The sequence below is a fragment of the Eptatretus burgeri genome, chromosome 18 (assembly GCF_056783735.1).
Source record: "Eptatretus burgeri isolate ZD-2024b chromosome 18, Ebu_testis_v1, whole genome shotgun sequence".
In the NCBI taxonomy this organism is placed as follows: domain Eukaryota; kingdom Metazoa; phylum Chordata; class Myxini; order Myxiniformes; family Myxinidae; genus Eptatretus; species Eptatretus burgeri.
Genome location: NC_140978.1, coordinates 10,834,746 through 10,850,997, shown reverse-complemented (window position 1 = coordinate 10,850,997; position 16,252 = coordinate 10,834,746). Strand labels below are relative to the sequence as shown.

At 43.2% G+C, this 16,252-nt stretch overlaps 1 protein-coding gene across 4 annotated transcripts in view; it reads right to left on the bottom strand.

Annotated features, from left to right (window-relative positions):
• BBS7 (Bardet-Biedl syndrome 7) overlaps positions 1–16,252 on the bottom strand; it is an 82,562-nt gene that overhangs the window by 13,511 nt on the left and 52,799 nt on the right. For 3 of the 4 annotated variants that reach the window (XR_015053311.1, XM_085864217.1, XM_085864219.1), the window contains exons 16-17: positions 7,922–8,043; positions 3,298–3,401 (exon numbers count right to left, since the gene is read on the bottom strand). Coding sequence is in view for 3 of the 4 variants with exons in the window: in XM_085864217.1 (XP_085720343.1) it covers positions 3,298–3,401; positions 7,922–8,043 (226 nt within the window). In the remaining variant the exon portion in view is untranslated. The remainder of the gene's footprint in view (positions 1–3,297; positions 3,402–7,921; positions 8,044–16,252) is intronic. The other variant, XM_085864218.1, reaches the window with a different exon arrangement.

Below are 16,252 nucleotides of genomic sequence, written 5' to 3'. Positions count from 1 at the left end.
GACTCATCATTGTTGTTTTGCAGAATTTATAATGACGTTAGTAGATAATTGTTTCCAGTTTTTCCATACTGAGAGTTTGCAGCTGTGTCTGACTTGTTTGCTCCCTGTGTCTTCCCCCGGCCCTCAATTTCCTTCACGTCCATTATTTCTCCAAGTCTCCCTTTATTTTGTCCCTCAACCATGCCCCCCTTCTTTCTTTCTCCTGTTCCATTTGTTATCCATCCATCCATCCATGGGGACCAGAGCGTTCCATCCATCTATTGGGACCATACTCTGTACAGAATGTTGGTGCTGCTTAAACAGTCTCCTTGGCTATTGGACACAATCGTGAACGGGTCGCCACTCCGACACAGTATACCAGCATGCTGGCACTCATTTTGCCGACCTCAGAAGGATGACTGGCAGAGTCAACCCCACCTGGTATTAATTCAACAGCCGAGGGGGATTTGAACTCAGGATCCAAGGGTCCCAAGCCCACCACCCTGACTATTTGTTATGTTACATCCTTTTCTGTTCTAACTTTGAGCTCCTCCATGAGATGAGCCTCAGCATTGTAAATCCTAAATAAATAAACAAAACAAAATAGTGCTGACGAGTGTACTTGCAATTTTGAAATTCCAGCCTTGAGCCATGTGTTCAGATGGGAATGCCAAACACACTAACCTTTGACACTCCCCTAACATCCTCTTTTGTCTGTCTCTGTCTCTGTCTCTGTCTCTCTCTCTCTCTCTCTCTCTCTCTCTCTCTCTCTCTCTCTCTCTCTCTCTCTCTCTCTCTCTCTCTCTCTCTCTCTCTCTCTCTCTCTCTCTCTCTCTCTCTCTCTCTCTCTCTCTCTCTCTCTCTCTCTCTCTCTCTTTGTTACTTGCAAAATGGAAGATTTTTCAAGTATATTAGTTGGTCGATTTTGTTATTCTGTCTGTTTGTTTGTCTGTCTTTATCGCCTACAGGTCACAATTTTAAACCGATCTTCATGAAACTTCACCACATGGTAGAGTTTGTCATTAGGAAGAAGCCTATTGTTTTTAAAGTCAAAAGGTCAACAACTTAGGTGGGATTTCTAAAAACCTCAATTTTCATCCGATTGACTTGAAATTTAAAGAGGATTGATATTGTAGGTCATCAAATTCAACCATAAATTATTTTTGAGGTCAACATTGACCAAAAGGTCAACATTCCAAAGGTCAGCAACTTAGGTGAGGTTTCTAAATCCCTCAATTTTCATCCCATTGACTTGAAATTTCAAGAGGATTTATATTTTCATCTGATTCACTTGAAATTTGAAGAGTTGCACATTTGGTCATTGAATTCAACCACCAATTATTTTTGAGGTCAAATTTGTTTTATGGATTTTGCAATGTCATGCTCTGCATGATGTCTTCTTCTTGTTTGTTTGTCTCTTTGTTTGTGTGCAGGATATCTCAAAAAGTTGTGGACGGATTCGGATGAAACTTGGTGGACATGTTGGGTATGTGACAAGGACGAATTGATTCAATTTTGGTGAATATCCGGATCCGGATCTGGATACGAGAATTATTTAATCTTTAAAGTGATTCTCCACCATTGATAGGGCCAAAAACGATATAGTACTGTATAGCATGATGTTTCAAAAATGTATTGGGCCCAATATGTTCTCGTGGATCAGGCATTTTGTGGCGGAGGTATGCGCTCTACCGAGTGCCCTTTGAGTTCAAAAATGTAATGGGCCCGATATGTTCTCGTGGATCAGGAATTGTGTGGCAGAGGTATGCACTCTACCGAGTGCCATTCTCGTCTTGCTATTGTAGTCGTGCTGGCGGGAACAAAGTGGGTTTGTGGACATTGCTTGGTGCATTGTTACTGGTGATGCCCCCCAAAAAAATCTAGAGTATTGAGGTCTATAAGCCCAACAATTTAGATGGGGTGCATGGCTCTGAGGTGCTGCTCATGGGCCCGAATTCACTTGTCTGCGAAGGTTGTGACATTCCTGTGGCACACACGCAGTCTTTCCAGCCAGAAATTGGCCAGCTTCGCCAAATTATAATTCAATAAACTTGACTTTGTCTTTCGATTTGTATCTGCAAAGAATGTGAGATATTAGTTAGCTCATATGCAGTGGTTGCACTAAATTTAAAAAATTCAACTATTCAACCATAAACGAGAGAATGTTGTTGTTGATCAATTTTAGATAATGACAGAAGTGATTGTTTTCTCTCTACGATCGATAGTTGAGCTATGCCCTGCAGATTCCCATTATGTAATGCATTTGATGTGATCTCACAAAATGTGTGATGTGATTTGCATGGGGTTTTTAAAGAACAGATCGTGATCACTTCATTCCATCTCATGATTTCATGTATTTTTAAAGACATGTTAATGCTTAACGAAGAGCAAAATAACAGAAGGCAAAGATTCAACAGACAGAAAGTGTGGTGAAAGGGAAATGGCTGGACAATAACACATGAATGTACGACAGCCTGAAGAGAAGAGTTTCCGGTGAAGGGGGCACATGGTCTCTTTGGAAGTAGAAAAGCTCATAATTAGAAATAGGAGAAACCATGAGGTGGCAGTGGGCAACAGACTTGAAGCCTGAAGGGATAAAAATCACAATAGAACAGAATCATGAAGACGGTTTCACAGGTGAGAGAAGAGGGGAGGGTAATGGAGGTGAGCGATAAGCTTGCACTTGGAGATGGTGACAAAGTAAGAGTTTCCGGTCAAATGCGTGTGACCTGGAGAGGCATTGGCTTAGCAGAGAGGTGAAAGGGCAGGAGAAGTAATACCATAATAGAGCCTGTAAATGACTGCAAGGTGAGAAAGATCAAAGCTGCTTGCAGTGAGCAAAAATCTGACCATGAGACTGATCAGTCTCCTGTCGTGAAAGCCTTAGACTCCAAGGTATCAAGTGGGGCAAGATGGAAAGTAGCAGGACCAGTCCACACAAAGGAGCCATATTGCATGACACTTCAGATGAAGGCCTTATACACCATTAAAACTGAGGAAGGACTTGGCTAAATAAAGAAATCCAAAGTGTTGAATGGCATATCTAAATGTCACACTGCCAATAAACCACTTTTGAATAATACCCTGAATGAAAACGTCACTGGAATTAGATATTTTGGTGTTCTGCAGCATCATAACTTGTTTTAGCAATGTAATGCATCAATTGAGGTAATTTCGAATCAAGTTGGCACAAAAATTGAATTGATAAATTCACATTGACAAATAAGAGGTATTACAAGTCATGAAGTCAAACTCCTTCAATCTTTTTGAGAATCAGGGGCAGGTATGATGGTATGGATAGGGGGTTGGTGGTCAGACCTTGAGAGTTTCAATAAGGGTGACCTTTTGACGCAGATGTAACTGTTCTTCGAGCCTGGGCTTGATCAGCTGCAGCGTGTGTTCCACAGAATCCTCACTGATGTCTAGATGGTACATACACCCATGTGATTTATATGAGGAACACATGAGATCTCTACATATGTTGTGTCACAGCTCAATCATCAATTTATTTAGCAATAAAATATTTTTAAAAAACAAGTCGCAAATCAAATCTCCAATGTTATGGGACACATCACTCTCCTATCCTATCTTGATACAGTATTATTATTGTGAATTCCCATGGTGGTTAGCATGCCTCAATCAATGTACTGTTAATTTCATCCATTTTTATACCTGTCCGTAAACACAGATTGACACTATAGCCTTCATCAACATGACTAGTTATTCATTCCACATTGGTTTTGTTTAGTCTGGATTAAATTCTCATCCTGACTATAAACGGTCACTGGTGCTTCGCAGGCAGGGAGTAGTGTCAATGGCTGCATTGTCCTTTGGAGGGATATTAAGCTTGGTGTCCTGTATACTTTCATTTGTTGATGGATGTTAAAGATCCCCTGATGCTTTTTGCAAAGAGTAAGCAGACCATTGCCTGCTGGTACCTTGGCCAAATTCCGTACTCACCTTTTCCCATTTATGTGGGAGCAATCGCCACATGGAACCGTTTTTGTGGGTTTTTGTTGTTGTAATTCAACTTTAAGGGTGAGATGGAAAGATCTGGTTTGAATACTCGGACTACCTTTTACTCATTTCTACTATTAGTGAGGTTACTGAGGTATAATCTGCAATCGACTATTTCTTTAATTTACAGGTGTACAAATGCTTTAGTTGTCCGATTTATTACCTTCGCAAACTTTGTTGCGAAGATTATGTTTTGATCGCTGTGTATTTATTTATTTATTTATTTGTGAATATATGTGTTTGTTTGTTTGTTATTCGCATAACTCCAAAAGTATTGAACTGAATCGCAGCAAATTTGGTGGGATGATTGGTTATTATCCGAGGACCATTTGATTAAATTTTGGGAGCGATCGGGTCAAAGGTCAAGGTCATGAAATGTCAAAATCGGCTTTTTACCATAGCACGGTCAATTTGTATCCAATTTGCATGCAACTAATGCCAAAATGTTCAGAATTCAATGCCCCATCTTGTGATATGTGACATGACACAATGACGTAATAACCCTTATTAGCGGTTGAGAGTCAAAGGTCAGGGGGGGTCACGACATTGCAAAATGTGCGGTTTTAGTCATAACACGGTCAATTCTTATCCGATTTGCATGAAACCAACACCAAAATGTTGACTGTTCTGTTCCCCACACTGTAATACCAATTACAAAATTAATAGTACAAAGGTCAAGGTCGAGGTCATGAAAAGGTCAAAATCGTCATTTTGCCATAGTGCGGTCGATTTTTATCCTATTTGCATGCAACCAATGCCAAAATGTTGTGAATTCAATGCCAAATCTTGTGATATACGATATGACACAATGACGTCATTACCTTTGTTAGCGGTTTGGGTCAAAGGTCAGGGGGGTCAACGACCTTTATTATCATAACACGGTCAATTCTTATACAATTTGCATGTAAGTAGATTCAAAATGTTTAGAATTCAATTCCCTATCCTGTGATGTGTAATATTTGACAGTGACTTTATTGGTGAGTTTAAAGCATTGGGGGGGGGGGGGGGTGTCACTGAATTTATTTCTTATAATGTGACCAGTTGTCATCAGATTGACTTGACACCGACACCCAAAAAGGTCAGGGAGTTCATACAGAAATTGTACAATGTACGTGAATCAGTGTCAAACAGCAGGAAATTTAATGTTTTTAAGCCATCATAACACATGAGATGGCAGATGTGGTATGGGATAAAATACCCTCACAATCAACGGTTTCTGGGGGGGGGGGGGCAAAATGTAGCGTTGGCGAAGGTATGCGCTCCACTGAGTGTCCGTTCTAGTTGTTCATGATTTATTGTTCAGAATGATGAATTGAACAAGCCGATTAACCTGGAATCCATTTTCTTGCTATTGCAGTTGTGCTGGTGGGAATAAAGTGGGTTTTGAATGCAGACATTGGCCGAGTTCATTTTATGAGTGAAAAGCTGAGTTTGGCAAAGTCAAATGCTAGTTTGGCATCTCCTGAAACATGGAAGTTTTGTTTTCAAGTCAAAAACTATGAAATCAACATGAAAATTGTGTCAGCTGTTGGGTCCATTGAATAAGAAGTCAAGTCAAAAAAGTAGAATGTGGTCTGGAATTATTTTTTTTGAATAGCAACATATACAACGAAGATTTTATTAGCAACAGGTGATGTCCATACAACCTGTAAGTTTACATTGTGTGAAATGTTAAATGTAGCAATGACACTGATCCAAACAAGATATTATAGTTTTGTATTTTTAATTAATTTTATGAAATTTGTTTTTCACTTGGAAGTTGTGGGTTATGATGTGTAAAATAAAGGTGGAAAAAGTCTGATTAAATACAATGTAATTCTAGGCTATAAGACAACAAAAGGTGAAAATTTTGAAAAAGTGTAGAATTTCTATAGGCACTGCATATTATATTATATATATATATATATATATATATATATATATATATATATATATATATATATATATATATATATATATATATCTTCTTCTTCTTTCGGCTGCTCCCGTTAGGGGTCGCCACAGCGGATCATCCATTATGATCCGCATAGTGATTTGGCACATGTTTTACGCCGGATGCCCTTCCTGACGCAACCCTGGTCGCCTCTTACGACACAGGGATATGGTACACCTATTTTAACCGGGGTATACACCGGCCCAGTATACTGGTACTCATTTCGCCGACCTCGGAAGGATGACAGGCTGAGTTAACCCCCTGGTGTATTAATTCAGTGGCTCAACGGGGCTTGAACTCAGGACCTCTTGGATCCCAAGCCGCTGCCCTAACCACTGCGCCAACACCAGGGTCACATATATATATATATATATATATATATATATATATATATATATATATATATATATATATATATATATATATATATATATATATATATATATATATATATATATATATATATATATATATATATATATATATATATATATATTTTAGTCCTGAGTCACTGAGGCCGCCAATCTTGGAATTCCCCAAAATGGCCGCCAGAGTGCAGTTTCAAGATGCTTACAGAAATTTTATGTTTGGGCATGGTTTTAACTAACTCCATGCAAAAGGCCAAAACTTCTAGCAGAAGTGCATGATCGTTGCATTTAGGCCGAGGTCACATTTGCCACGGCGGCCGTGGGGTCTCCAAAATCTACGGCCACTAGCAATTATACGGCGACCGCAGTATTTCCACGGTCACACAATGTAGCAGTCACATATGTTTTTATTTTTCGGGGAGCTGCATGGCGTATTTATAAATTGTGGAGACCGAAAACGTGGGGTTGCCGTACGGTCTTTGATTTGATGTCGCACGGTGACCTTAGGGCGCTGCTGCGGCGGCCATAGAATTTTTAAGGCTGACGCAAGGTGCCTGCAAGGCGACCGCAGAGGGACCGCAGGGGGGCCCTAAGGCGAACGTGCGGCCAGACGGACGGTAACGAATGGGTTAATTATTATTATTTTTTTTTACCAGTTTTTTGTTTCGGCTTGTCGAATTGCTACGGCAAGCGTAGAAATGAAAAAAAAGTTATAACTCCGCGTTATAATTCCATGGCGACCTTACAGCCTGTAAAATATAGCCATACGGCGTAGGGCCACCCTGAGGCCACCTCAGAAACTCTGTGGCCGCCGCACATTTCCGTCAATTCAGAGGGCGTACGGCCGCCGTATAGCATATGTGACTTAGGCCTTAGGTCTTAGAAATTGTGGAGACCGAAAACGTGGGGTTGCCATACGGTCTTTGATCTGATGTCGCACGGTGACCTTAAGGGGGCCCTGCGGCCCCCTTTTTTTTTCAAGAATTTTCATAGAATTTTCAAAGCAGACGCAAGGTAGCCTCAAGGTGCCCGCAAGGTGACCGCAGGGGACCCTAAGGCGAACGTGCGGCCAGACGGACGGTAATGAATGGGTTAATTTTTATTTATTTTTTTTACCAGTTTTTTTTTTTTTTGGCTTGTCGAATTGCTACGGCGAACGTCGAAATGAAAAAAAGTTATAACTCCGTGTTATAATTCCACGGCGACCTTACGACCTGTAAAATATAGCCAAACGGCGTAGGGCCACTGCAGAAACTCTGCGGCCGCCGCACGTTTCTGTCAATTCAGAGGGCGTACAGCCGCCGTATCCTCGCCGTAGAGCAAATGTGACTTAGGCCTAAGCAACCCCAATATATCACCATATCAAGAAGCCTGCTTCTGAGTCTCAACAAACGAAACAATTTCTTTCGATCATGTAAAGAACTTTATTACCATTTAAGGGTTTTCAAAGTTTTCTAATTCCTAAATGTACTTGATTTGGAAAACAGACATTCTTCATGTTTCCCAGTGAGCAACTAAATTAGAAGCTACACTTAGTATTTTACATTGCAACTTAATTGTTATGTTGTGCTCTTAAAGATGTCGATTTTTGCAAGTGGAGGTCTGTTACTTTGCAGATGCTTACCACAGGACACATTGAGGCTGATGTTCTTTTTCGTTGCTTCCTTTGTGAGAACGTCCTTGAGGATAGAGATGGTGGAAATGTTGTCTGATTTAAACACGCCCTCACCATTCCTGTAAAACATTCTGATTAATGGTCATGAGCAGGATGAAGGCTGTTGAAGAATATGCCTTGGGAACAACTCATGTAAGGAATACTTAACTGCCAGTAAGATTAATGCTCCATAACACGTTTCACACAGCCGTGGAAGACAAAATTTAGTTTTTCAGGACAAAAAAGTTGTTTTTCAGGACTTTTAACACAAATGTTTTATTTAACAAGTGACAATGGAATAAACCACAAGAATAGGAATGAAACCTTGTTTGTTTTATGAAGTATAAATATCTGTCCGAGAGCCAAATAATTCCAAAACACAGGAGATCGGTCATTTGCAATTATATGTGACACCATGATTTTGTGCTTTGCGTCTCGCTTAATTCCAAAGTGCACTTTCCCCATGTTCCCGATATCGATTGTCTTCTCATCGACTCTGCATCTCGCCTTGTGAATGGACTCCTTCAGTCGATGTGTATCACAGTAGTCGATGTGCTTCAGCCACAAGGAATTAAAATAGCAGTCTTGGCATTCTTCAAATTCTCTTTCCCTTTCCCTTTACAATTGGCACTGTGCAGACTAAGTCGATACTTCATGCTTAATCGGGAGTTTCCGCAAACACTTGCATAATGTATGCATGACCCGACCAACATCGTGTCCTGTTTAGTTAGTCACTACTTAGTCACATGTTCTCCACTCTCCACGTGCAACACGCTGATCTCCCTGGCTGCCCTACAAGTTCTTGGTGTTTCTTTTTATCTGCCATCTCTTCGCCTGCTGGATGCTTCGCCTCTCTGATGGGTGCCATAGCTGTAGGCTGGAGACCTGTTCATGGTAGAGCATTTTTGATCCCTGGTACCAGTATCCTTCAAAAGACCTCATCTGGCACCATTTATTGTGTGCTCGTGGCCAATTTGATTACATTTTATTTCCTGTGTTCAGTGTGTTTTCGTCTCTTGGATCGCGAGTGTGCTTTATTTTTCTTTTTCTGCCCTTTTTCGTGTCCATCTAACTTTTGTCCTGGGATTCTCTGTTTTCATCATCCTGCGCCTTCTTCTAAGAAATAGTTGTTCCGTAAACACATTTCATGTGGTGACCCGCCATTCCAATGCCAGTGATTTTGCGAGTGAGAAACCATTTTAGCACAGGTTTAATGGTAAATCCCTGGGGGAGGTTAAAAATGGTAACATTCTTTTAAAGAGACCAGCAGAATTAACAAATCCGACCGGGGGACTGACATTATTTATATATGCGCAATTTTCTCAATTTTTTCCAGGAGTTTCAAGGACTTGGACAAGTTTTCCAGGACTTTCCAGTGTTGGAAAACGCCTTTTCATTTTTGCAGGAATTACAAGGAGTTTCAAGGACTGTGCAAACCCTGTTTAAATTCATCATCTTTTCTGGGATAAAGTTATACTTGCCTGTGAGAACATGATCTCACATGAAAGAATTTAATTTGCTCGAGGGCCACATACATGGAGTGTTCAAAAAGATATATACATATTGTTGCGGACTGGGGGTCTGGGTGAGAAGACCACCAGGGCGGGAAGCTATCTCGGGATCCCACCAGACTCCCCGGAATCGCAGGCCGTCGCACACGGATAACTCCGTGATGTGCGGATCGCTAACCACTGTGAACGCCAATAGCTCAACCACGTCACCTCGGGCCCACCGTCTAGTTTATCCGGTGACCTAAAAAATAATCACGTAATCTAATTACCAGGGGACACACCCTCGATACGCCTTCTCCGAACCGGATCACCTTACCGGATCAGATGCAGCCGAGCGACACTGCCAAGGACGTACCGGCAAAAAGGAACGGATCATTGGGAATAAAGTCCTGGCTAGGCTAGGATAAGGACCATGCTGGATCGATGAAAGAAGACAAAAACGAGCTGGGAACATTTCTACAACAGGATTTATTACAGGCAGGCGATGAAAAATATGTGGCATGATTAATAGTTTATTGTTGTGTGTAAGTGGAGACAGAGAGAAAAGTGTGGTGCGACAATAAAACAAGCAACTTACAAAAGCAGACACAGAGCAGAGTTATCCCGATATATCTTCTGCAATCTTAACTTAATCAAAGACAGGCACCATGACACACACACACACACACACACACACACACACACACACACACACACACACACACACACACACACACACACGGAGTTAATGATAAGAAAAAGGAGAGGAGATGAGGCTAACGGTCTTGCAATACCTTGCACGATTGACCGACCGCGCCACCAGTACATTTTGGGAGGATGCTCCGCTGGACGATCCTTCCCTGACAGCTGGCGCATCGTCTCCTGCTTCGTGGCACTTCATGCAGCTAAGCGTCGATCCAGAGAATGGGGCGCGACCGTCAGGTGTGAGGAAGGGACTTTAGGTGGAGCCAGAAGCGAGTGGGTGGAGCCAGCGGTGAGTGGGTGAAGAAGGTGGAGTCAGCAGCGAGTCGGTGAAGAAGGCGGAGTCTGCAGGCGATTGCAGAGATCGGTCCCATAGTCAACATAGCGGAAGCAGGACGAGCCAGAATGATGAGCAGGAACGAGCAGACAGGAACCAGCAGATGGGGAACGCCAAGCAGGAACCAGCAGATGGGGAACAACGAGCAGGAAAGATACCACAGACGGCCCCGCGACCCATCCTTTTATAGACCCTGTGGTGCGGGGCGGGGGCTACGACCCAAAGTGATGTGTCGTCCCCTGCATTGGGCGCTCTGACTGGGCCCCGGCCAGCATACGGGCCAGCCGTGATGGCCATGATGCGGCTCCACTTTATATCCGGCAAGACGATTCTGAGCTGCGGAATCGTCATGCTCCGAACACCGTGATACGAATCGCCCTGCACCGAAATCCCTGGCCGTGCCCTGGCGACTGGCCAAGGGCTGTGTCGGTCCCACATGCCCGCCCGGGCACCCTCGGCGACCCGAGGTCAGCGCTGGTCAATGCGCCATGCGGCCCGAGCGATCCGGGTCGAACAGCATGCCCCTGCCTGGTGGCAGCATTGTCAGGGCGAAGGTGCGAGAAGATATCTGCCGTCGATGGGAGATTCCCGTGGCCGTGGTGGTGAGCGAAGACCTACGGTAAGATGCTATTGTAAACCCATGCGCAGACCCGAACAAGATGTGTGCCATTCGTAAATTATCACGGGGCTGCGTTTGGGTCTGCCTGCCATCGAGCATGCGGTTATTTATCAAAGGCGGTGGTGTGCGCGATGCCAGCCCTGATCTGTGTCATGAATTGAAAAAGAGGATAGATATAATTATTAGATTCAGAAATGGGTTGAAAAGAACTTGCCTGCACGGCGTTGGCATTTGGTGTTTTGTTCCTTTATACTTCTGCACAGTGGGTGGAGATTATTTCTGTGCTGCACGTGTTCCGTGCAGCATTGGCGTTTATTGTTGGCTTCTACTGCTGGCCGTGGTCCTCTATGAGGACACATTCTTACGTGAAGGGCGTGGCCGCGGCTTTTACAGGTGGCCGCTGCTTGGATTTATCTCAGGAATAAGAGAAAAAGAGTAGGAATGAAGTTAGAGATATAATCAGACCTAACTATGAGATCCACACAACACACTGTCCCGTTTAACCCATTAGACAAGAGGGAAGGGCCTAGCTGTACGTATATTTATGAAATAACTGTCTGGGGATCACTGTATGTTGAATACCATTGCCTTGGAGGAGGGATGCGGTTCCCAGAACCACAACAATATATTAAAATATATATACATATTACACACGCGCGCGCGCGCGCGCGCGCGCGCACACACACACACACACACACACACACACACACACACACACACACACACACACACACACACACACACACACACACACACACACACACACACACACACACACACACACTGTATCCATCGATGCATTGGGACCATACTCTGTACAGAGCATTGGTGCTGCTAAAGCAGTCTCCTGGGCTATTGGGCACATTCCTGGACAGGTCGCCACTCCAACACAGGACACTCAAATGGCTCAATCATCCCAGCAAGCTGGTACTCATTTTGTGGACCTCAGAAGGATGACAGGCTGAGTCAACCCTACCTGGTATTAATTCAACAGCCAAGCAGGATTTGAACTCAGGACCCGAGGATCCCAAGCCCACCACCCTAACCACGAAGCCAACACCAGGAGGAGGAGGAGGAGATTGGGACCATACTCTGTGCAAAGCGTTGGTGCTGCTCAAGCAGTCTCCTTGGCTATTGGGCACAATCCTGGACGGGTCGCCACTTCGACACAGTATACCAGCATGCTGGCACTCATTTTGCCTACCTCGGAAGGATGACAGGCCGAGTTAACCCCACCTGGTATTAATTCAACAGCTGAGTGGGATTTGAACTCAGAACCCTAGGATCCCTAGGATCCCACCACCCTAACCATTAAGCCAACACCAGGCATACACACCATGTATATGTGCAGTAAACCCATGTGGATGGTTATCTGGCACCACAAGCATTTTTGGTTCTCGCATACCGCAAATAATAATAATAATGATCACAGCCTCAAAGTGTAAAAGGTGAATCCAGCACAAAAGGGAGCTGTTGTGGTGTTGGGGGCGAGGATGGGGAGTCCAGGGTTTCCCTCAAGATGGGACTTTGTGCTGCAGATATGCGCACACTGCCACACCACCTCCGTCACAATTTTTGACCTCCCTACTGCCAGTGGAGGCCACACCTACAGATAACTGAGATGCCTTGGCCTTGCAGGGAATGACTGGTTTTTGTAATGGTGGTTGTTGTTGTTGTTGTTGAGTCCAAGTGTGGGAATGTTTCACTCGGTCCCAAGTGACTTGATATGTGCAATGAATGGCAGGTAGCCCATAAAATTGGATAGGTAGTTGGGTATTTGGGCTCAGCTGACAGTTGGAGCAGGTGACATCCACTCGGGAACATGGTCAATTAGATGGGATTGGTTGTTTGATAAATTAAATTGTGGTGAAGGTAGGCCTGCTTGTTTGTTGTTTTTGGAAGTCATTCTCTTCCTGCCCAGGACATCGGAGTGAAGAGACAAGAGGGAGGACCATCTTATATATTATTTCCGAGTTTGTGGTTTCCTGTCGCGCTATCTTCGACTTTATTCTGCGCTCGAGTAACGTGATATTCGGCTTACATTATCTGAAAGACCATATGAGGTGCATGGTACAAAAAAAAGTAAATAAAATGGTTCTGAAACAGTGAAATCGTGCCAAAAACGGTTACTGCATTTGGCTTTACAGTGCAAATTATACCAACTACAAAACAAGGGTTCCACAATGACAATGCTATAACCCAAAACATTGTGTATCAAGAAGTACTTTGAACATTGTATTCCATTTACTGCATTAAAGTAAAATTACTACTGATACTCTGCATCAGTTCCTTTCTCAAACACACCCACCCCAACATGTCGCGCAGAGCGCGGGTTATGCTAGTTGTACATAAAATTGTTCATTTGTTGAAATGATTGAAACCAAGGGGGGTTTGGCATTAAGAGGAATAGGTAAGGTTAGTGGCAATTCGCCTCCCACAGCCCTCTCTAATTTATTTGGTAAGTTAATTATGTGTGTGACAGTAAGAGCTAAGGCCGGATTCTTGGGTTCCCGATGGAGAACCTTGGCTGATGCCAAAGGTTGTTATGTGTCCAGGGAAGGGGCTGCGTTATGTGGAAAGGTGGAGGGGGGGTGAACCATAGCTAGACTGTGGTAAGCGTAGGATGGTCTGATTGTTTCGAGTAGGTTAGATTACCATGTAACAGGGATCTGTCAGAGTAAGTCATTTGGTGCACATGACGCTGAGGCAGGGCCAGATTTAGGGAAGGACCAACGGGACATTTGTTCAGGGCCCAAACTCCAGGGGGCCCACAAAAAAACATACGACGGATTTCTTTATTTCTGAAGCTCGTATTATTTATTCCCTTGTTGACTCAAAGGTTGCAGAGAGAGGGAAGTGGTATATGGGGTCACATCTGCTATGTCAGGGTGGCAATTCGACTTTCCCCATCCAGTTTTTGATAAATTTGTGTTAACGTTCCACCAAAATCACTATAAATTCGATATCACTTTATTAAGCTCCAACTGATAATTACCTCCACCCACCGAAGGTGGACGGAGGTTATGTTTTCACCCCTGTCTGTTTGTGAACAAAATATTTTTTTAAAGTGATTTTTCACCATTGAGCTAGTGATCGGGCTAAACGATATATAGCACGATATCTGAAAAAGTTGTGGATGGATTCGGACAAAACTTGGTGGGCAGGTTGGATATGTAACAAGGAGAAATTGATTCCATTTTGGTGAAGATCTGAATCTGGATTTGAGAATTTTTCACCATTGAGAGATCGTGCAAAAACGATATATAGCACGATATTTGAAAATGTTATGGATGGATTTGGACGAAACTTGGTGGATGAGTTGGTTAAGTGATATGACAAGAACAAGCCGATTTAATTTTATTTCAGGTCCGAATCCAGATCCAGCCCACCAGTGGGATACAAAACGTAAACTAATCAGCTTGGTGGAGGAATGTATGCGCTCTTCCGAGTCCCCGTCTGGTTTAAAATATTTTTACTTTTAATTTATCTTCAGTTAACAAAAAAAAGTTTTGCAGTGAAATGTTTATAGATTGATACACAGTAATGCTCTTTATAAAAAAATTCTCTTCCCACGACAATTCAAGGTTGGTGGGGGGTGGGGGGAGGGAGGGGGCCTTAACTGCTTGAATGTCCTGGGGGCTGTTAAACTTAAACCCGGCTCTGTGCTGAGGAGGCAGCGTATGTAATTTATAGACAGGGTAGAGATTAATTATGGATATGAAAAACCTCTTGTTTGTGGGTGGGGCAAGGTGTGGAATTCTCCTGGCAGAGGCACACATGTCACAGGTGTGCAATGTGGCTGAATGCGATCTCTCTGGCCTGTTTGTGCCAGCCATGGTGGGACAGAGGGCTGTAGAGCCCAGAAGAAAAGATGTACCTTTATTTTTCATTGGGCCCGTCCCCGTGGCTGGGACCTGAGAGGAAGACTCCACCCAGGAGAAAGTCGAGATCGGTTTGCACACGACTACGGACTCCAAAAGGAGGAAGAGAACTCCAGAGTCAAGACTAGAGAGTCTACCGGGGTGTCCATGAGAGAGGACAAAGAGCGGCTCGTGAGGGCTCGAGAGTCCATGAGGAGGAGAACTGAGTCCACCAGGATAGAACAAAAGGCTCGTGTGGAAAGGACTACAGAGACCTCACTTGGAGGGGAAGCCTCATGGGGAATTGACCAAAGCTGGGGGCTGGTTTGGAAAGCGATAACAAGCTGCTTGCTAATGGAACATACTCCTGGGCTGCCTAATTGTGTTCCAGGTGCAGTGAAATGAGGAATTGACAGAGGCAGGTGGACCTTGCAAATGACCTTTCATCACCTGATTTTCCTCACAATAAATATAGTACATACAAATTGCATCGATGGGTTCACTCAATATACATAGCTTTGGCATTTGTGTTTACTTCTGGAAATTCCTGCTTTTAAGTTGAATCTCTCGACCTGCAATGCTTATCCAAGTGTATCGAGTAATAATGCTGCAAGAGGACTGTCGAAGCATCATGTCCAATGTAGAGTGACCATGTCTGAATCCAAATTGATGATCTGAGGTGAGGCTTTTGGAGAAAAGGAAGGATTTTATGTCAACTGCGCTTATGGATTCCATGACCTTGCTGATGATTGAAAGTACAGTACACTAATTGGCCTGTAGTTAAGGGGATCCGTTTTTGCACCTTTTTTATGTAATGCTGTGATGTTGGCTGATTTCTAATTTCCCAGGTGGATATAGGAGACCAATTCTGGAGTGTTAAAAAACAAACAGAAAAAAAAATAAAAAATATATATATAATAAAAAAACTGTGAATACACAAAGCACGGATGTCACACTTTATGACCCAAGCAAAGTAGGTCACACTTTATAACCCACGAATAGCGAATCTGCGAATAGTGGGGTCCGACAGTTCGATTTTGCATAAATATATATTGTTTTTAATTGAGCAGTTTTGCCCAAATTTAATCATTCAAATTGCTGCAACTGAAAAATTTGCTGAGTCAGATCTGAAATTTTGCAGGATCAAGTTTCTTTGGCCATCCACCAATTTTCCCTTCACTGCACCTTTACACACATACTATACAAGCATCTCCAGAAAAGAAGTATCATAAAATAAAATTTGAGTCTGGTAAATGGGTGAGGATCCAAGTATATTTGACATATTGTTGACAA